The 21525-nt window shown below is 35.8% G+C and overlaps 3 protein-coding genes across 3 annotated transcripts; all 3 read left to right on the top strand.

Annotated features, from left to right (window-relative positions):
• The first annotated feature begins 154 nt into the window (after positions 1-154).
• On the top strand, positions 155-3716 carry LOC103961613 (cytochrome P450 81Q32). Its single transcript, XM_009374182.3, has 2 exons — positions 155-1184; positions 3006-3716. Exons 1-2 carry the CDS (start codon positions 288-290, stop codon positions 3618-3620), a joined length of 1512 nt encoding a protein of 503 aa, XP_009372457.1. The 5' UTR covers positions 155-287; the 3' UTR covers positions 3621-3716.
• An 858-nt stretch (positions 3717-4574) lies between these two features.
• LOC125471190 (cytochrome P450 81D11-like) lies at positions 4575-6976 on the top strand. Its single transcript, XM_048571353.1, has 3 exons — positions 4575-4604; positions 4824-5255; positions 6734-6976. The coding sequence occupies exons 1-3, from the start codon at positions 4575-4577 to the stop codon at positions 6974-6976; spliced, it is 705 nt and encodes a 234-aa protein (XP_048427310.1).
• An 11066-nt stretch (positions 6977-18042) lies between these two features.
• LOC103961612 (cytochrome P450 81Q32) lies at positions 18043-21200 on the top strand. Its single transcript, XM_048571381.1, is given in 3 exon segments — positions 18043-18624; positions 18627-18642; positions 20722-21200. Coding segments are annotated over 3 exon segments (852 nt in total). The 5' UTR covers positions 18043-18153; the 3' UTR covers positions 21087-21200.
• The last annotated feature ends 325 nt before the right edge of the window (positions 21201-21525 follow it).

The following is a 21525-nucleotide window of genomic DNA, read 5'->3' as shown; positions in this document are numbered from 1 at the left end:
TTTTTTCCCACGAAGAAATTTTAAATTCTATATTTATGAATGCAAACAAGTTAACTCATGCATGTCAATTTCTAAATTTTAACTTTTATTCAAATTCTAAGTTTTTTTTGTTTATTCAAATAGAAATGATCTCTAGAAAACAAACGGTACTTGAACATTGAGATCTAAACTGCTAAAAAAACTTAGCATGGATCACTACTATCGCACACCTCCTCTATAAGTACCACATCTCCACCACACTGTAAACCACCCACTGATCACATCCATCTCAACTCCACAAGCTAACTATGGAACAACAGATCTTGTTATATACATTCCTCTCCATTATCTCCATCCTCTTCACTTTCAACTTCCTGCTCCAAACAAAACGACGCCGTTACAAAACCCTCCCTCCAAGTCCACTTTCTCTTCCACTAATCGGCCATCTTCATCTCCTAAAACTCCCAATCCATCGAACCCTCCACCGCCTCTCACAAAAGCACGGCCCCATTTTCTCACTCTGGTTTGGCTCGCAGCGCGTGGTCATAGTCTCATCCTCGTCGGCCGCACAAGAATGTTTCACCACCAACGACATCGTTCTAGCAAACCGTCCTAGCTTTATCCTAGGCAAGCACTTAGCCTACAACAACACCACCATGGCAACGTCCCAATACGGTGATCACTGGCGCAACCTCCGCCGCATTAGCGCCATCGAGATATTCTCCACCGCTCGACTGAACACATTTTCGAACATCAGAAAGGACGAAATCAAACAGCTACTACTTAAACTTTCACAAAACGCACGTGAAGATTTCGCACCGGTGGCGTTGACGTCTATGTTCCATGAGTTGACCTTTAACACTATAATGAGGATGGTGGCGGGGAAGAGGTACTACGGCGAGGATGTGTCGGTGGAGAAAGAGGAGGCGAGGCAGTTCAGAGAGATTATGAAGGAGGCTTTTGCTCAAAGTGGAGCGGCCAACCCGGCAGATTTTTTGCCGATTTTGAATTGGGTTGGGAGCGACGCGTATGAGAAGAGGGTCATGAAGTTGGGCAAGAGGACCAATAAGTTTTTCCAAGGCCTCATCGATGAGCACAGGAGCAAGAAGGGTGGAACTACTGGTACTATGATTGACCATTTGCTTACTCTGCAGGGATCACAACCTGAGTATTACACTGACCAAATTATCAAGGGGATTATACAGGTTAGTGTTTACTGGCCGTCTCATATATTAATTTTTATGGTTTTTGAACTTTAATCCTTGAAGAAGATTAAAATTCAATAAAAACTTGGTGTTAGATTGTATATTGATTTTATTTCTCTAATGTGTACCTAATTCAAATTTATATTATATTTTTGTTTTAACATTTAATAGAGATCTTATTTAATGTCATTATATTAAAATTAAAATTATTTATTATTATACACATTTTAATTCATTATATTTATTTTACTTCCTCTAATTAGTGTACCTAAACGTCCGTATCATAATATATTTTACTAAATTAGTATACCGAAATGTCTGTATCTAAATATATTATAGTGAATTAGTGGCACATAAGAAAATATGCAAAAACATAAGTGTACCGAAAAATTCCGTACCTAAATATATGATATTAAACTAGTGTACCGAAATGTCGGTACCTAAATATATTATAATAAACTAGTGTAGCGAAATGTCCATACCTAAACATATTATATTAACCTATTGTATCGAAATGTTCGTACCTAAATATATTGAATGAATTAGTGACACATAAAAAAATATGCAAAAACATGTGTACCGAAAAATCTTTACGAAAATATTTTCTTATATAAGATACTTACCATAATGAAAATTAAAATTTTATAATATTTTCATAAAATTTAATTTATAAACACCATAAAATTATAAATAAAAAAGAGAGACATTTAATATGTTGGCATTAAATAAAATCCAGGGACTAAAATCAATTTTTAATCTTGTATAAGACATTCTTCTAAATTGCATCTTATTTAAGGATTAAAATCTAGTTTTCTATTATTTTTTTATCGTGAAGTTTTAGTCTATATTTATTTCTCAATTATATCTTACCAACTGAATGATCACATAGTAAGGTATGAAATGAGAGTCATGAATCAAAGATAGAAAAACAAAAGGAACGAGGATGAGATCCACGCTATAATTGATTTGATTTCTGACTTGTAAAATAGAATCAATGAGCATGAGATCCACTAGCCGCCAATTGATTTGGAGTAGTGTTATTCACACATTTATTTTTACTTCTCACACACTTCTCTCAATTTCAGTCTAGGATTGAATGAATTGAAAAAGATCAATAGCTAAAAATCAACAAAAGTGTGTAAGAAGTAAAAAAAAATGTGTGTAAATAGCACTTTCCTTGATTTAATTCCTGATTTTTTAAGTATGTATTGGATTACATATACTTTTCTTTTTTACAAACACCTGCCAATGACCTTCAGAAATACAATTTCTGGAATTCTTTGAGCATCTCCAATGCAGAAATGTAAATTTAAGATACGTTTTCACTTTGATTGGCGAGACCCAACACCAAAAGATGCAAAAAAGATGTAAATTTAGGTTTATATTTACATTTTTGGGGCAAGATGAATATATTACATTTACATCTCTCTATTGAATTGTTTTCCGACCAACCAAAACCATAAAATTACATTCCATTTCAAGATATCTTACATATCCGATTTGAGTATCTGAAGTCACAATAATATAAGGGAATAAAAGATAAGTAGGTAGTTGGTTTTGACTGGTAATATAATGGGTGACACATTTGATATAAAGCACTTGGTTGGTTTGAAAATAATAGTTCATTTGATGTGGATAGATAACAACTAATCAATCATGAATTGCATATCCAAGCTGTGTGGGAATCCCCTCTCAAACAAGCAATCGCCTACATTTTCCACCCATCATAACTTACAACAGCTAGGTTTAGTGTTTTAGAAATTAAAGAAGACAAGTTTTATTTCTTTACAATTCATAATTTAACTCAAAAGTAATTTTTAGGTCATAATAATGGCGGGTACTGATACATCAGCAGTGACACTAGAATGGGCCATGTCCAGTCTCCTCAACCATCCCCTCGTGTTAAAGAAAGCTAGAGCTGAACTTGATGCTCAACTTGGAAATGAACGCTTGGTGGACGAACCGGATATCTCTAAACTACCCTATCTGCAAAGTATCATCTCCGAGACCCTCCGATTATACCCCGCAGCTCCATTGCTACTACCACATTTTTCATCAGATGACTGCATCATTGAGAGATTCGACGTGCCACGTGACACAATGGTATTGATCAATGCATGGGCCATCCATAGAGACCCAATGTTGTGGGATGATCCTACAAGCTTCAAACCCGAGAGATTTAAGAGTGGTGAGGACTTGTCACACAACTTGATGTCGTTCGGACTGGGAAGAAGGGCTTGCCCTGGGGAGGGCCTAGCGAAACGTGTGGTGGGGCTGACTTTGGGGTCATTGATCCAATGCTTTGAGTGGAAGAGAGTAAGTGAAAAGGAGATTGATATGGCTGAAGGTAAAGGATTCACAATGCCTAAAGCCGTGCCATTGGAGGCTAAGTGCAAAGCACGCTCTGATATTGTGAACCAGATTATGACGGCTTGATCTATAAACAATATTATAATATTGTTTATAATATTTTCATAAAATTTAATTTATGAACACCATAAAATTATAAATAAAAAAGAGAGACATTTAATATGTTGGCATTAAATAAAATCCAGGGACTAAAATCAATTTTTAATCTTGTATAAGACATTCTTCTAAATTGCATCTTATTTAAGGATTAAAATCTAGTTTTCTATTATTTTTTTATCGTGAAGTTTTAGTCTATATTTATTTCTCAATTATATCTTACCAACTGAATGATCACATAGTAAGGTATGAAATGAGAGTCATGAATCAAAGATAGAAAAACAAAAGGAACGAGGATGAGATCCACGCTATAATTGATTTGATTTCTGACTTGTAAAATAGAATCAATGAGCATGAGATCCACTAGCCTCCAATTGATTTGGAGTAGTGTTATTCACATATTTATTTTTACTTCTCACACACCTCTCTCAATTTCAGTCTGGGATTGAATGAATTGAAAAAGATCAATAGCTAAAAATCAACAAAAGTGTGTAAGAAGTAAAAAAAAGGTGTGTAAATAGCACTTTGCTTGATTTAATTCCTGATTTTTTAAGTATGTATTGGATTACATATACTTTTCTTTTTCACAAACACCTGCCAATGGCCTTCAGAAATACAATTTCTAGAATTCTTTGAGCATCTCCAATGCAGAAATGTAAATTTAAGATCCGTTTTCACTTTGATTGGTGAGACCCAACACCAAAAGATGCAAAAAAGATGTAAATTTAGGTTTATATTTACATTTTTGGGGCAAGATGAATATATTACATTTACATCTCTCTATTGAATTGTTTTCCGGCCAACCAAAAACATAAAATTACATTCCATTTCAAGATATCTTACATATCCGATTTGAGTATCTGAAGTCACAATAATATAAGTGAATTAAAGATAAGTAGGTAGTTGGTTTTGACTGGTAATATAATGGGTGACACATTTGATATAAAGCACTTGGTTGGTTTGAAAATAATAGTTCGTTTGATGTAGATAGATAACAACTAATCAATCATGAATTGCATATCCAAGCTGTGCGAATCCCCTCTCAAACAAGCAATCGCCTACATTTTTCCACCCATCATAACTTACAACAGCTGGGTTTAGTGTTTTAGAAATTAAAGAAGACAAGTCTTATTTCTTTACAATTCATAATATTAACTGAAAAGTAATTTTTAGGTCATAATAACGGCGGGTATTGATACATCAGCAGTGACACTAGAATGGGCCATATCCAATCTCCTCAACCATCCCCTTATGTTAAAGAAAGCTAGAGCTGAACTTGATGCTCAACTTGGAAATGAACACTTGGTGGACGAACCGGATATCTCTAAACTACCCTATCTGCAAAGTATCATCTCCGAGACCCTCCGATTATACCCCGCAGCTCTATTGCTACTGCCACATTTTTCATCAGATGACTGCATGATTGAAAGATTAAACGTGCCACGTGACACAATGGTATTGATCAATGCATGGGCCATCCATAAAGACCCAATGTTGTGGGATGATCCTGCAAGCTTTAAACCCGAGAGATTTAAGAGTGGTGAGGACTTGTCACACGACCTGATGCTGTTCAGACTGGGAAGAAGTATTGAGAGATCTAAACCAGTCACAAGTTAGTTATAACAGTAAATAGTTAATTGTGGTATTTGTGTAATTAGTTGTAGAAGATAAGGGTATTGATGTAATGAGCGTCTGTGTCTATATATATTCCTGTGTACTGTCAGTTAACCTTATCAATAAAAATATCTTTTTCTACATGGTTTCATCGCCAACTGCCTCCCGGCATTCCTCGATCCTCCATTTCTTCTGCTCAGTTTATTTGATTTCTTTTCAAATTGATCGAAGTTCTTCATTGATTTGGTATTCTGATCACTGTTCTTGATCTGTAATGGCGTCTTTGAGTCGGTGATATCTTGATTATCTTCTTCTCACCGCCTTCATTTCTTGATCGATTTCCTTCTTTCTCGATTGATTTCTTGATCGATTTCGTAATCAATTTTGTGCTCTCTGTCTTTGATTGATTCCTTGATCGATTTTGCTTCTGAATATCATGGCCTTCTTCTCTGCCTCTTTGTCTTTGATTAACTCACCGCCATTACCAAACCCTAAGGCCCTGTTTGGCAGATCGGATAAAGGATCGGATAGGATTAGTTATACGGACCCGGGTGTTTGGCGTTCACTCGTACTAAATAAGCACCGGATTAATTTAACCGGTCGGATAGGATAATACGGTATACACCTGCTTAATAAAACCAACCAAAACGTCCGGATTATTTAGTCGGGGAAGAAGAATATGGGAGAGAAAGGGAGGGAGTTTGGGGGGTGTGGCGGAGAGAGCTGGGGAACAATTATTTGGGATTCTTCTATCGTCGGGGAAGAAGAAGGGAGAGAGAGGGGGGGTGTTTGAGGGGTGCGGAGAGACCTGGGAACAAAAAAATGATTTCATTTTTTAAAAATTTTTTTTTTTTAAAGTTTGATGCTTCCTATCTAGTATAATATCAAACACAGTATAAATAATACGGTCACTAGTCCGATACTGCACCAAACACCCGACTAATTTAGTCAGTACTATCCGATGGCTATTTATCCTATCCGACAGAAATAGTCAGTACAGTCCGAACTGCCAAACGAGGCCTAATTCTTCTGCAAATTCTCAACATCAGAACTCGTATATGTCTCTTACGATCCAAAATAGTGGTAGCATGGTGCCAATCAAACTCAAACGCACCAATTATCTCCCATGCGTGCGTTATTTGCTCCAATTTTATGCCGGTACAAACTTCTTGGCCTCATCGACGGTACTGAGCTATGTCCGGCTTCACTTCTCCCTGATCGATCCCTAAATCCAGAATTTAAGCAGTGGTTTGAAAAAGATCAAAATCTCTTGGATATGGCTCAACTCGACCCTATCTGAAAATCTCATTCCCTTCACAGTAGGTGTTTCCACATCTCGAGAGCTCTGGCAGAAGCTTAAACAACGTTTTGGTGGCATTTCTGATGCTCATATCCACCAACTTCGCTCTCATCTTCAATCAATTCAAAAAGGTTCTTAATTGATCTCGGGATATCTACAACAAATCAAGGAAATTTCAGATTCTCTCAATGCTGCTGGTGCATCTATATCTGATCGTGATCTCATTGCAGCAACATTTCATGGTATTCCTGATGAATTCGAGTCATTTATGAACTCTATCATGCTGCGATTGTCTTCTACCTCTCTTGATGAATTGCATGGTCTGTTGCTGACAAAAGAGATCTCCATGGCTCGTCGCAAGCAAACTCTGTCCATTGCTGCTACTGAGCCTTTTCAGGCCCTCTCTGTCTAATCTCAAGCACCTTTGCCGCCCATGCCTTCTCCACAGGCTTTTGCTGCATATAGTCAGCCTCTTCAATCTTTTTTCCGTTACAATTCTAATCGAGGCATGACCAATCACAATTCTTCCAGAGGAAATCGCAATTTCCGCACTAATCGTGGACACTTCACCGGTACTTATCATGAAGGTCAGTCTTGTGCTTCTTATTCAGGCTCCCGGTCTAACAACCAAGGTTCTTCATCTCATCACAAGAACACATGTTAAATTTATGGCTTCACCAGCCACGAAGCCATTGACTATTTTGACAGAATGAATCATGAGATCTTTGGACGAGTGCTACCAGCCAAACTTGCAGCTCTTTATGTTCACTACTCGTCCAAACCATCCCCATCTTGGCTATTGGACTCTATAGCCACATCACATATCACAAATGACATTGCCAATCTCTCTGTCCCCTCTCTCTACACTACACTGGTGAAGACAAGGTCTATATAGGAGATGGTAAAGGTCTGTCTATTCATAATATTGGTACCTCTTCATTAAATACATCTCATACTTCATTTAAGTTGAGTAATGTATTACATGTCCATACCATGAAACACAACTTATTATTTGCCTACCAATTTTTAAAAGATAATAATTGTGCCTTGACTCTCGACCCTGATGGATCCACTGTAAAGGATCGTGTTTCGGGGAAGATGCTTTTGCGGGGACCAGTTAAAGATGGCTTCTATCCTCTTCAAGGCTCTAGTAATCACACTTCTTCATCACCCTCGGCTTTAATAAATGTCAAAGCTCCTGTACAGATTTGGCATCGAAGATTGAGTCATCCATCTTTTTTTATCTTTCGCAAGGTTCTTTCATGAAATCAGCTTGTGGTGCAAGGCAAAACTACTAGTGATATTTTCTATTTAGATTGTGCTTTAGCTAAAAGTCACAAGCTTTCTTTTGGATATGCTAGTTCTACAACTACTCAAAGCCTCAAATTGTTACACTGTGATCTTTGGGGTCCTACCTCCGTCACTTCACCTAGTGGTTTTAAGTACTACTTGTTGCTAGTAGATGATTATAGTCGCCATAGTTGGTTATTTCCATTAAAAGCTAAATATGATGCCTATTCTACTTTTGTTGTATTCAAACAATATGTGGAAAATTTACTGGGAAATAAAATCAAGGTTGTGCATTCAGATTCCGGGGGTGAATTCATTAGTGCTATGTTTCAATATTTTCTTCATACTCATGGTATTGCTCATCATTTAACTTGTCCTCACACCCCTAAACAAAATGCCTATGCTGAAAGAAAGCACAGACACATTGTGGAAACTACCAGAACATTACTTGTAGCTTCTAATATTCCCCATCTCCATTGGGTGGAAGCTTTGTCCACGACTGTGTATCTTATTAACAGATTACCCATCTCTGGACTCTCTAAATCTCCTTGGGAATTGCTATTTTTCAAGACACCAGATTACTCCCGACTTAAAGTCTTTAGCTGTAGATGCTTCCCATGGCTCAAACCTTACACTCATTCCAAGTTGGACGCAAAAAGTAAAAGCTGTGTTTTTCTGGGGTATAGTTTACAACCCAAGGGTTATCGATGCCTTGACCTAATCACTAGTCGTATCTATATTTCCAGACATGTGCAGTTTGATGAAGCAACATATCTTTTTCAGTCTTCTCCCCCCAGTCATGTTATCTCTTCAAAATCTGTTTCAGCTTTCATGGATCTGCAGTTCTCCGTTTTTAATGGCACTGGTGTTCCTTCTAGCTCTTCAGTTCCAAATTTGATATTCAACTTTGATTGTTCTCCTTCAAGTTCACACATGGCAATACTCAAGGTCCCATTTCTACAAATGCTACCTCACATACAGAATCTCCACACGATGCATCACTTTCTTCCAATGCACCAATTATCTAACTGCCCCTACCAATACTCATCCTATGATCACTCCCTCCAAAACTGGTATCTTCAAGCCCAAAGTATATGCAGCTACCAAACATATGATATTGACTTTATTCCAAATACATATTTGCAAGCGTCTAAACATGCTCATTGGAGATCTGTCATGCAAGATGAGTTCAATGCATTACAATCAACAGGTACTTGGACCCTTGTTCCTCAATCTTCCTCTCACAATGTTGTTGGCTGCAAGTGGGTCTTCAGAATAAAGAAGAAACCTGATGGTACTGTCGAGCGATTTAAAGCTCGTTTGGTTGCAAAAGGGTATCATCAGTAGGAAGACATTGATTTTCAAGAGACCTCCAGTCCTGTGGCTAAACCAGTTACGATTAGAGTCATTTTGTAACTTGCTGTGCATTTCAATTGGTTTTTAAATCAATTAGACATAAGTAATGCCTTTCTTCATGGTGATTTAAAGGAAGATGTGTACATGTAGCAGCCTCCAGGTTTCACTGATCTCAGTATGCCACATCATGTCTGCAAATTAAGGAAATCCCTTTATGGTCTCAAACAAACACCTCGAGCTTGGTTTGACAAACTATTTTAAGCTCTTCTTCAGCTTGGTTTTAAGCAATCTTCCTCAGATGCTTCTTTATTTGTTCTCAACAGTATTACTCCTGTCATGGTGCTTATGTATGTAGATGACATATTAGTCACTGGACCTGACTCTTCCCTATGCCATCTATTCATTCAAAAACTCAGTGCTATTTTTCTAGTCAAGGATTTGGGTCCATTGCACTACTTTCTGGGATTAGAGGTTCAACGATCCTCCATAAGTCTCTTTCTTCATCAAGCCAAGTATTTACTGGATCTTCTCAGGAAAACTAATATGGATGATGCAAAGCCTTGCTGCACTCCACTTGGCTCTCATAAATTGGATCACACTGGTCCTCTTTTGTCCAATCCAATTGAGTACCGATCCATTGTAGGTGGTTTACAGTATTTGACATGGATGCATCCAGATATTTCTTTTGCTGTGAATCAAATTTGTCAGTTCAAGTTGCAAAACGAGTTATTCGTTATCTCAAGGGTACTGTGTCTGAAGAACTATGGTTCAAAAAGGGTGCAACTAATCTCAAAACCTTCTCCGATGTAAACTGGGTTGGCTGTCCCTTTGATAGACATTCCACTAGTGGTTACAATGTATTTCTGGGATCCAACCTTATCAGTTAGAGTGCCAAGAAACAAGCTATTGTGGCACGATCATCAACAGAAGCAAAATACCGTTCTCTCGTACACACTGTAGCTAAACTAACTTGGATATGCAAAATCTTCCGTGACATTAGTTTCCCTCTTTCTCAAGTTCCTACCCTCTGGTGTGATAATATTTCAGCAAACTCCCTTGCTTCTAATTTGGTATTTCATGCCCGCACCAAACATGTAGAGATCGACTATCATTGTATTTGAGAGTTGGTCTTGGCTCATCTCATCAAGGTTAACTTTGTTTGCAGTCAGGATTAGTTAGCCGACATTCACACCAAATGTCTTTCCATAAGTAGATTCAGCTATCTTAAATCCAAGCTTCCTCTTGGTTCCTCAGTTGATCCCAAGCTCAGCTTGAGGGGGTGTATTGAGAGATCTAAACCAGTCACAAGTTAGTTACAACAGTAAATAGTTAATTGTGGTATTTGTGTAATTAGTTGTAGAAGATAAGGGTACTGATGTAATAAGCATCTGTGGCTATATATATTCTTGTGTACTATCAGTTAAGCTTATCAATAAAATTATCTTTTTCTACAAGAAGGACTTGCCCTGGGGAGGGTCTAGCGAAACGTATGGTGGGGCTGACTTTGGGGTCATTGATCCAATGCTTTGAGTGGAAGAGAGTTAGTGAAAAGGAGATTGATATGGCTGAAGGTAAGGGATTCATAATGCCTAAAGTCGTGCCATTGGAGGCTAAGTGCAAAGCACGCTATATTATTATGAACCAGATTATGAAGGCTTAAGCTATAAACAATATTTAGAACTTTGCTAGATGGTTATTAATCTACTCACGTTCTCCTTTTTTATTTAATTTAAAAAGAAATTTAAAAAAAAAGAAAAAAAAAAAAAGAAAAACGATTGAAGACTGCTATGAAACATTGGAGTGCATCATCTGGTCTTCAGTTCTTCCAGCTATAGTGTTGCGCTCGACGCAAGCTCATCCGTCGGACCACTGGAAAATGCAACTGTTACCTGAATCAATGATTCAAGCTTTTTTTCCCAACATGAACACATTTTTGTTAGCAAAGGTTGATAGTCTCTAGCTAGCGTAATACCTGGAATCTGTGAAAGCACCACAAAAGTTGCAGAAGGTTAAGTAAAGTATGGGCAGCATGATAAACTTTGTAGTGTTGAGAATGAATTCTACATTGGTGAAATGAGAAAGTTTGCATGAGCTTATAAGATGTTGGGCTACTCTTCATATTGTTAATTGGTTTTATGATGGAACCCCAACTTTCTTCATAGTACTCAGAGTGATTTTCCTGTGTGTGAAGCCAAAAGGCCACACGCGTTCCACGTCACCTCGTTGTGTTGTCTACGTGTTACGCTTGAACATTCGCCACACATGAAGGGGCTTGTTGAGAATAATTCCACATTGGTGAAAGAAGAAACCTTGCATGGGCTTATAAAAGGTTAGACAACTTTCCATATTGTCAATTGGTTTTATGGTGGGACCTCTACTTTCTTTATTTAGGCCTAGCAAGTTCAACTAATATCACTGATACATGGCCATCTTTGAGAAGTCGGAGGCCCTGTGCAAAATTTGTAAAAGGACCTCTCCTCAAGATAGTTTTATGAAAAAAGAACAATCCAAACAAATTTTAGCACTCATTGATTGCAAGTTTACATATATTATTAATTATAAGTAAAAAGGGTTTCAAATATAACCTTCACTAAATAATAAAAAGTAGTTCATTCTTAAACATCCAAACATGAAAAAAGAAAAACTTCAAAACTCTAACTTTGAAGTTTCACTTGAACATATAACATTATTATATAATAAAATTGAAAAAAAAAATCGTTTTTAGGTGTTATTACTAGCACACAGAATATCTCATTATACTCCAAATTTTTATATTTAGAAAAGAAAAAAATTACTCTTATAAGAGGTGCATAATAAGATTTTAAAATGCTATCAAAAGAAACTTTTTTAAATATAGAACATTATTACATAATATTAGATGACAAAAATTTTGGGGGCCCTTGAAATTTGAGGCCCTATGAGACTGCACCTTTCACTCCCCCTCAACACCCCCTCTGCACTGATATTGTCTCAACTTAATCACCTATTGTTAAGTGTTGGGTTTTAACATAAACATCTCTGTAATGTTAATTGTGTATTATTTTATCATATAATTAATGTGAACTCCTATTCTCCAACATGTCCGCCCCTCATGAGTGGCCCCTCATAGATTCACAAGGGAAATCAATTCCCACATCAAGAGCTAGTCAAGCCATTATATCGAAGCTAGTGCAATTTTTCAAGAGCCTAGTCATCATTCAAGGACTAGAGTCAACACAACTTTCGAGGGTCGGTCATTCAATATCCTTAAGTTAGAGCTAGCAAAACTTTTCGAAAAACCTAACTTAAGCGCATCTCCAAATGAGATGTAAAAATTCCTACATTGATCGTTTTGACAAAAAAAAATATGGTTTTCTAGTTCCAAAAGAGATGCCAAAGTCTTATATGAATTAAAATTCTTCACCTCCAAATTTGATGACAACGCCAAACATCTTGTTTTTTTTTTTAATTTAGTTTAATGTTGGGCCCACATATTTCTTAATTTTGTTATTAATTATTTTATTATTAAATTCTAACTCACTTGATTTTATAAATAACCAAAAAGCATTTTAAATGACATCTCGGTTGAAATATGAGACTTTACAAAATGTTATTTGCCATATCAACTATAAAAATGAAATTTGACATCTCCTTTGAAGATGGTCTAAGGAGGCAAATTCGACCCCAAGAATCGGATCCAGGACCTGTTGAAAGGATAGCCCACTCTAACTTAACCACCTATTGCTAGGTGTTGGGTTTTTATCACAAAAAGTCTTGGTGATATTAGGGGGTGTAAACTCCCATATAATAATTGCATTTTAGTTTGTCATATGACCGATGTGAGATCCTATTCTTCAACAAGTCCTTTAAATGGTGGTACAATTCAACGTCCAAGTGGTTAATTGCGGTGCCAATCAATATTACGAGGGTGTAGTACAAGTACATACACCACGTGACATCGTATAAGATATGCGAAAGCACATGGGTGTTAGTTAAATTATGTGAAGGCTAGGAGAGCTAGGAAACATGCATTGGAGTTGGTTAGAGGATCACCAAGAAATCTTATGAGGTACTTCCATCCTATTTTTTTGTCTTATGAGCCAAAAATCTTGGTACAGTAACACATATTGAAAACCGATGGAAATAATCATTTTCTATGTTGTTTCATGTCACTTAGACTTTGCATAAGAAGATTTCAAAGTGTTATGAGGCCGATCATAGTGGTTGACGGGACATTCTTCAAGGGTAAATATCGCATGCAAATGCAAATGCAAATGCAAATCCAATTGTGTGAATCCAATAGTGATTTCGAAGTGTTATGAGCCGATAATTGTGAATTTGTTCTTGCACCATGATAGAGATTTTACCACACACGCAAACGGGCTAAAAACTCCTATAATACTTACAAGAATGACAAGGTTATTGTAGTATAAACGGATTTTGCAAGATCATTGCCCACAGGGATTATTGAATAATTCGAAACAAACCAAATTCCAACTAATTATTGTAAAATAAAAATTTGAGATAATTGCTTTTTATGACCTAATTTAATAAAACGAATTTAATTAATAAAAAATAAAACAATCTGCAATATTAAAGTTGAAAGAAAAGGAAAAGTTTTGGAGAAATCAAATTAAGAAAGCACTAGGGTTTCACCATCACCTAGCAATCCTATGAACTTTTACCAATTACTTATGATCTACACATGCCACTTTGAATGTTAGGTTTTCCTAATTTATATTCTACTTAGAACCTTCAACATAGAATGTATATCTAACATGTAATCTGTCCGGACATTTGGATCAAATATGAATGAGAGACTCATTATGCTTTATGAAAACCCTTTGAAAAACCATGCAACCCTTAAGACTGGTGTTCATCTTAAGTGAAATTACAATTATTAACCACATGAAGCCAGCGCCAATTTCAGGGAACCTTCCGACCAAAATTGCATCAAATTACTTTTCTAAAGATCCTAATGGTGATCAAGCATTAAGACAATTAGATAGTTTTAATCATAATGTTTAATAATTCAAAATGTGCATGCAATCAATCATAAGCAATTAAATATTCATGCTAAGACTCAAGGCTTCACCTTAGCAAAAGGAATTAGTTACACATATTCATAATTGAAATCATAGAAAATATTATTAAGAATAAAAGGAATGAAAACACCTTAAAGTAGAAAATCTCCAAGAACCCTAGCAATTCTCTCTGTCTCCAAAGTTGCATAAAAGAAAGCGTAGCCCCAAACTAGGGTTGACTAAAACCTTAAATATCTCACTAAAAGCCAGCCGCACAATCCCTAAGAACCAAGTCTCTTATTTCCAATAGGAAACTAACTAATAATAAAATATATTAAAACATAAAATCCTAATTAAGTTAGGATAAACTGCACAGAAACTGTTCAGCCACGTTTTAGCCTCAAATCTCTTTCAAATCTGGCCCAAGATAGGTTGTTTTAAAGAAAAGAACATTCTGAACACATCTCCAGAAGGCCACGAACCCATCCGAAGTCATCTTGGGCTCCAAAAATGCAAGTTAAGCTCAAAACGTCATTATTCCTGCACCATGCATCGCCCCTTTATTTTATTGCCAGAAAATCATCGCTTGGTAAAAAAATCTAATATTTTGATACGATCAAGCTAAGTGACTCACGAACGTCCTCTAACTGGAATTACTCCAAAATTTGTCCATTTGACCGCGTCTTTCTTTAGAGGAAGTCGAATGTCCTATATTAAAAATACAATTCAAAATATCAAAATTATTCTAAAATATTAACCAAAATATACTAAAAATAAGGTTAAATATATAATATAAAATATACTCTATCACACCATACTCTCCTCTTTGCTTTGCTTTTCTGATCCATGTCGCATGCAAATGCAAATCCAATTGTGTGAATTCGTACTGGCTGACGTATGCACTTACAATACGCACTCCCTGACGTAGGTGTCGATCTAACTAGCACCGGCAGCGCATGATGGAAGCTGTCGACGCCTGATGAGGACGAACTCATATAGTGAAAACGAAACAAGAAAAAGATGATGATTTATACAAAAATACTTTCCTGCACGTCTGCAACTTATGTCACTCGATCGGATTTATTTTACTGATTCTTTGCGTGGGTGGATTCTTCATAACACGGGCGTGTTATTTTTACAAGTGATATTGTCAAATAATGTTATATTTAAGCGTGAGTTAACGGAATAAGATGTTTGACAAAATTTTTTAGAGGGTGAGGTAGAGTAGCTAGGAAGCCAAGAATAATTAGGTAAAGTGGAAAATAACTAAGTGGCGCTATCATTTAAATTTATCTTGTCCTAAACTTTATGCTATCAATTGCGTATGTACATATAAAAAAACTGAAAATATAACTTTAGCTCCTGGAATTCAATTTTCTCTACATAAAACCCGACGTAAATTTTTTGCTCAAATAAAACCCATTGACTAAACTCCACATAAGCAAATTCATTAATTATGTTTGACTTTACCCATTTAAAATTTTTCGGATGCCTAAAACATCCTTATTGAATGTTTAATGTACACAATTAATTCTATGTAAATTGTAAAGGAGAATTAATGATTTTACAAAAATAATATTTTGCATATAAATGTAGGGATTTGTTGGTTAGTTTGGCTCTCGAATTCCAATTTAACATTACAACGTGTCCATATTATATATAGGTAAATTATTGTACTTTAAAATATATAAAAAAAATTGTTGTTTAAGTAAAAATATATAAATTAAAGGAGATAAAAATTGCAGGTAAAGTAATTTTAGGACAAAGAAAAAGAAAAGAACCAACTATAGGTAAATTATTTACATATACAGTCTAGATATTTGATTCACATAAAAAATGTAGGTAAATCACGTGTGCATAACTTACCTACTATTATTGAAATTTACCTACTTGCATAATTTACATACTATTATATTAATTTACCTACTTGCATAATTTAGGAAAAATGCCAACAAAACATGAGAATATTATTTGCATATATCATAGGTAAATTGCCAAAAGAAATATGAGAATATTTTGTTTATATACTGTAGGTAAATGACAGACTATAGGGCGATATTATTTATATAGGTAAAGTAGGGATGTTTAACTATTATATATAAGGAGAATAATTACACCGAATAATAATGTAGTCATTATTTAAAGTAATGCACTAGATTGTTGTAGAAATTAAAAATAAATAAATAGAAAAAACATCAGGATGATTAATTAGATTTTAAGGCCCTTGATTGAAGCTAATTTTCAAGTGTGGGTTGTGGCAAAAATTGTAAATAATTTGTATTAGTAGGTTACTTATATTCTTATGTGGCAGTTTATTTAACTTTTGGATTTTTGTTGGATTTTTAATTATACGTGGGTTTATATTTAAAAATCATGATTTTTCAGTACCAATATCTAATGAATCCTAAAAAAAATTGTTGAAATTAGTGGTCAACACTAAAATGAAAAGTACGATTACACAACACGATTTGTACTGTTATAGTTCGAAAAGATATATGTAAAACAATCAGATCCAAAAATTATAGAGACGAACGGATGCATATGGTCCCCCTTGCTATCCGAAACAGGCAATGTCCACACACATAAGAAAAAAAAGACAAATCGTAATGACCCACTGGATAAGTTGTTTTCTGCAACACGGTACCCGCATGTATGCATGAGTCTTTTGATGGATCAGGTCCACATGTTTATTCTATATAGTTTTATTCAAATGATAAGTATGATAGTTCAGAACTCAGAATAGTTATCTAGCTCCCATTTAAATATAATTCCTTAGTGCCTCATAGAACTTTCGTAATTACTTGAGCAATAATATCTGTTAGATTCCACATCGTTCAGGAAAATGATTTTCTATGCCTTATATGTATATGCATACTTCCATATAGCACGAGGATTTTTAGAAACTCACTGACTTCAGATTCCATTGAAACTCCGAAGTTAAGAGAGTTCGTGCAAGAACAATCCTAAGATAGGTGACCCATTAGGAAATTCTCATGTGAGTTCTCAGAAACAAAACTATAAGGACGTAGTCAGGGTCCAAAGCGGACAATATTATATTACTTGAGCAATAATATCACGTACCACACCTTTTTATAGAGAGGATTTTCGCACCATTCATTTCTCTTCTTAAAATAAATTAATATAAAACAAAATAAAAAAACTGAAATAAACTAAAATTTACGAAGGATTTAAATAAACCGAAATTTACGGACTAAGAAAATGAGTCCATTTCCTCATTATAAATAGGAAAGTTTAGTTGAACCTATATAACTTTTGTCTGCACCTAACTTATTTTTACATTCATTTTATTTTTAAATAAAATATTAATATCTCTTTAAATTCAAATTTACTATTTAAATTACACACACAAACCTATAGTTCAATATGTAAATTTATCTTTAGACCCATTTGAAAATAAGAAACATAGAAATATGTAAATCAGATTAACTGTTGTGATGGGTTGTTAACTATCCTTAATTTAGAAAACTTAGCGAAACACATAGCAGATGCCAAATAGTATGCAAATGTTAGCTGGAGAGCTGGAGATAATAGACATATAGAAGTGAAAGACAGAACACTACATAACATAAACTCAAGAACTTAGTGAAACACAAAAGAAGTTTTGATATGCCGTGAGAAACTTCTTGTTCATTTGTACTTGGTACTGTCAATTTTTATGTAATAAAAAGAAGCATGAACGTAAATATGAAAACTATATTGCTGATAAATTTTCTAATAACATGATTTGTACTGGTTCTGTTACTTTATTAGGGTTTGATTTTTGAGTGTGAATTTATTGATAAATCTTATTTTTATTGTCGAATTCATCTTGTACTTAACGATAATTATGCAATAAAATAATAAAGCATTTCATATGATTCACATAAAATTCCCCTTATAAATATCACTTCTTCACAACTCATTCTAACTCATTTCAACCATGGAAGACTTCTTGTTCTACATATCCCTCTCCCTTATCTTCCTGTTCTTCACCTTCAAATTCCTCCTCGTGAGAAAACGACCTCAACTTAACCTCCCACAAGGCCCACTTTCCCTCCCAATCATCGGCCACCTCCACCTCCTTAACTTCCCAGTCCACCGAACATTACACCACCTCTCCCAAAAACACGGCCCCATATTCTCCCTCTGGTTCACCTCACGCCGCGTGGTCATAGTCTCCTCCTCGTCCGCAGTTCAGGAATGCTTCACCAAAAATGACATTGTCCTAGCCAACCGCCCACGTTTGCTCATGGGCAAGCACATAGGCTACAACTACACCACCGAAGTCGCTTCTCCATATGGCGATCACTGGCGCAACCTCCGCCGGATTAGTGCCATCGAAATCTTCTCCACTGCTCGACTCAATACATCCTCGAACATCCGAAAGGAAGAGGTCAAACACTTACTAGTCTTTCATCCGAAGACTGTACTATTGATGCGAGATTTATACGCACACAAATTAAACCCTCTTTTTGTCAATTGTAGTATAAGTATAAGTAGGGATCGTTCTGGACCGGGGATTAGGAGGGATTGCTAAAACCTTGGAAACTGACTCAAAAACGTAAAAACAAGATAAAACACTAAACTAGACTCAAAGAATGTGAAACTAAACGTTAAAACACTAAGACAAACCAAAAGACTCAAAATGCTTTAAAAACACAAACTAAATTGATTTCTAACTAAATTGAACAATAAAGTAAAGGGGGATTGGATTTGGACGACTTTAAACTAAAAATGGAAACTTGGAAATAAAACAAATTGTAAATATGGATTTGACGGAAATGAATGGATGGGAAGCTAGCTAAGGGGTTCATCTCCACATATGTTATACTTGCATACAAAACGATGTCTAATTGCTTTTCAATAAACCATGAATTCTCAACGCCCCGGGTTAATTAGGTCCGCTTAAATTAACCGTCAAGTTTTCCTTAAGTTAATGAATTGGATGATTGCATACGACAATCCAAAGCATTCCTCACAAGTTCCCTACATGAATTGCATAATAGAGATACAAGCAAGAATCATTAAGCATCATGAAAACTATAAGTGTTGACGAGGCATTCGTTACTATGATTGCATGAAACTTATGCCAAGAATATGTTTAACACGATTGTTTATAAGCAACCTCCACTACTTGTGAATATAAGTTCATAACTATTACGTGAAACTCACTTATATTCTAGCGTCAAATTCATGCATGAAAATTAAGCGTTCATTCTTAATAAACATACATAAATAGGTTATCAATTAAACAGTTAAACAAATTGAATTCACAACTTATGAAACGTAATTAAAAGTAATCAAATCATATTACAAACATAAACATAGTTTCGAATCACCCCCTAGCTAAAGGGGGTTTATTTCCTCATACGTACAAAACAAAGAGAATTGAAATTAAACATTGAAATCAAAGAAACGCCTAAACATTCCAACAACTCAATCTTGAATTGTATGAACGTTTAGGCCCTCTTATCTTCCTCTTTATTGTAGCATAAGGTCTAGGGATAGTTGGTTGGGGGGATGGAAGTGTTTGGGAAATTATGGAAATGGATGAGGAGTGGTGGAAATGGAAGATGGTTTTTGGATTCTAAGGGAGACTCACGGCTAAGGAAGGTGGATGTGTTTGTGGTGTTGTGTTGTGTTGTGAATGAGATCATTTTCGAATGAATGAATGCAAGGGTATTTATAGGAGGAGTGGAGATGTATATGGCTATTTGTTTAAGGTGTTTGTGGTTGCAATGATGAAGAATTGCATGTGGAAATAAAAGGGAAAATGTGGTGAAATGATGAAGTAGGAAGGTGGAAATGCATGTGAGATGTTGGAAAGGAAATGGGAATATGAGTAGGCCATGGCATGGGAGTTGTTTTGTTGGTGTAAATGTGCCATGGTTGCAATGATGAAGAATAAAGGGTGCATGTGGGGTGGAATTGAATGAATGCAAAGTGAATGAATAATGAAATGAGTTAAAGAGGGAGAATGTGGTGAAATGATGAAGTAGGAAGGTGGAAATGCATGTGACTTGTTTGTGGAATAAAGAATGAATGGTGGAATGATGAAGAGTTGCATAAAGAATGCATGTAGGGTTAGCTAGGTTGGCTTTGTTTGGGTGCATGTGTGTTAATGGTGGTTTTGCATGTGAATTGATGGATTGTTTTTGATGGAATGGATGGTTCTTTGCATGGCTTTTGAAGTGATTGTGGGCTTTGGAATTGGAAGGAAATGCATGGCCTTGGGGTTGGTTTAAGAGAGAATGGGCTAGGCCCTTTGTTTTATGTCCAAAATGAATACAAGGCCTTCAAATTCGTCCAACACTTTGGCTCCAATCATATGCTATCCATTCCAAGCCCAATTTTGCTCCAAAATGCTCCAAAATGCATCTTTTTGCTTCCTTAGCCATATGAACCTAAAAACACACGAAAATGGCTTAAACTACTAAAACAACTATGAATTAACAACATAGATGCACGAAAACAAGCTAAGTAAGTCGCCTAAATATGCTCCTATCAACTATTGAAGGATTTGACGTGCCGCGTGGCACAATAGTATTGACCAATGCATGGGCCATACACAGGGACCTAAAGTTGTGGGACGATCCTGAAAGCTTCAAGCCTGAGAGGTTCGAAAGTGGTGAGGATATGTCGCATAAGCTTATAACATTTGGATCGGGAAGAAGGGCTTGCCCAGGAGCAGGACTAGCCCAACGCGTGGTGGGATTGACTTTAGGGTCATTGATCCAATGTTTCGAGTGGGAGAGAGTTGGTGAGGAGGAGGTTGATATGACTGAAGGTAAAGGACTCACTATGCCTAAAGCTGTGCCATTGGAGGCCATGTGTAAAACACGCTCAATTGTAAACAAAGTAATTATATCTTAAATTATATAAATAATTTAGTATTGTATTAGCAAAAGAGGGAAGCTGCAAGACATAGTTAATGATCTTTGTCTACTTAATTGATATACCATTCCTATTCCCCTTTTCCATTTTCAACATTTCGGTTCATCCTACAATTTTCATTGCCAGAACATCTTTCCCAAACATCAATAAAAACAAATGAGTTTCAAATTAGATGTGCTTTAAGAAGAACCATCCCTGAAAGGATTACTTAAATGGTAAACAAAAAAGTTTTGATTACCGCACGATATTAAAGAATGAGAAGGAAAATATAGGCAAAAGGAAAATGAAAAATCAAAGGGTAGCGTCACTTTATCCAAAAGAGTAGGTATATCAGCTTATCTTTACCCCTTTTAAGGAGAGATACTCTCATAACATCTATTGGATTAATTAGAGTATTTCAACCAAATGTTAAAATCTG

This window comes from the organism of the source record quoted next, unplaced genomic scaffold (genome assembly GCF_019419815.1).
Source record: "Pyrus x bretschneideri cultivar Hongxiangsu unplaced genomic scaffold, Pyrus_bretschneideri_v1 Contig59, whole genome shotgun sequence".
Lineage (NCBI taxonomy): Eukaryota > Viridiplantae > Streptophyta > Magnoliopsida > Rosales > Rosaceae > Pyrus > Pyrus x bretschneideri.
This window is presented reverse-complemented; position numbering and strand designations above follow the sequence as displayed.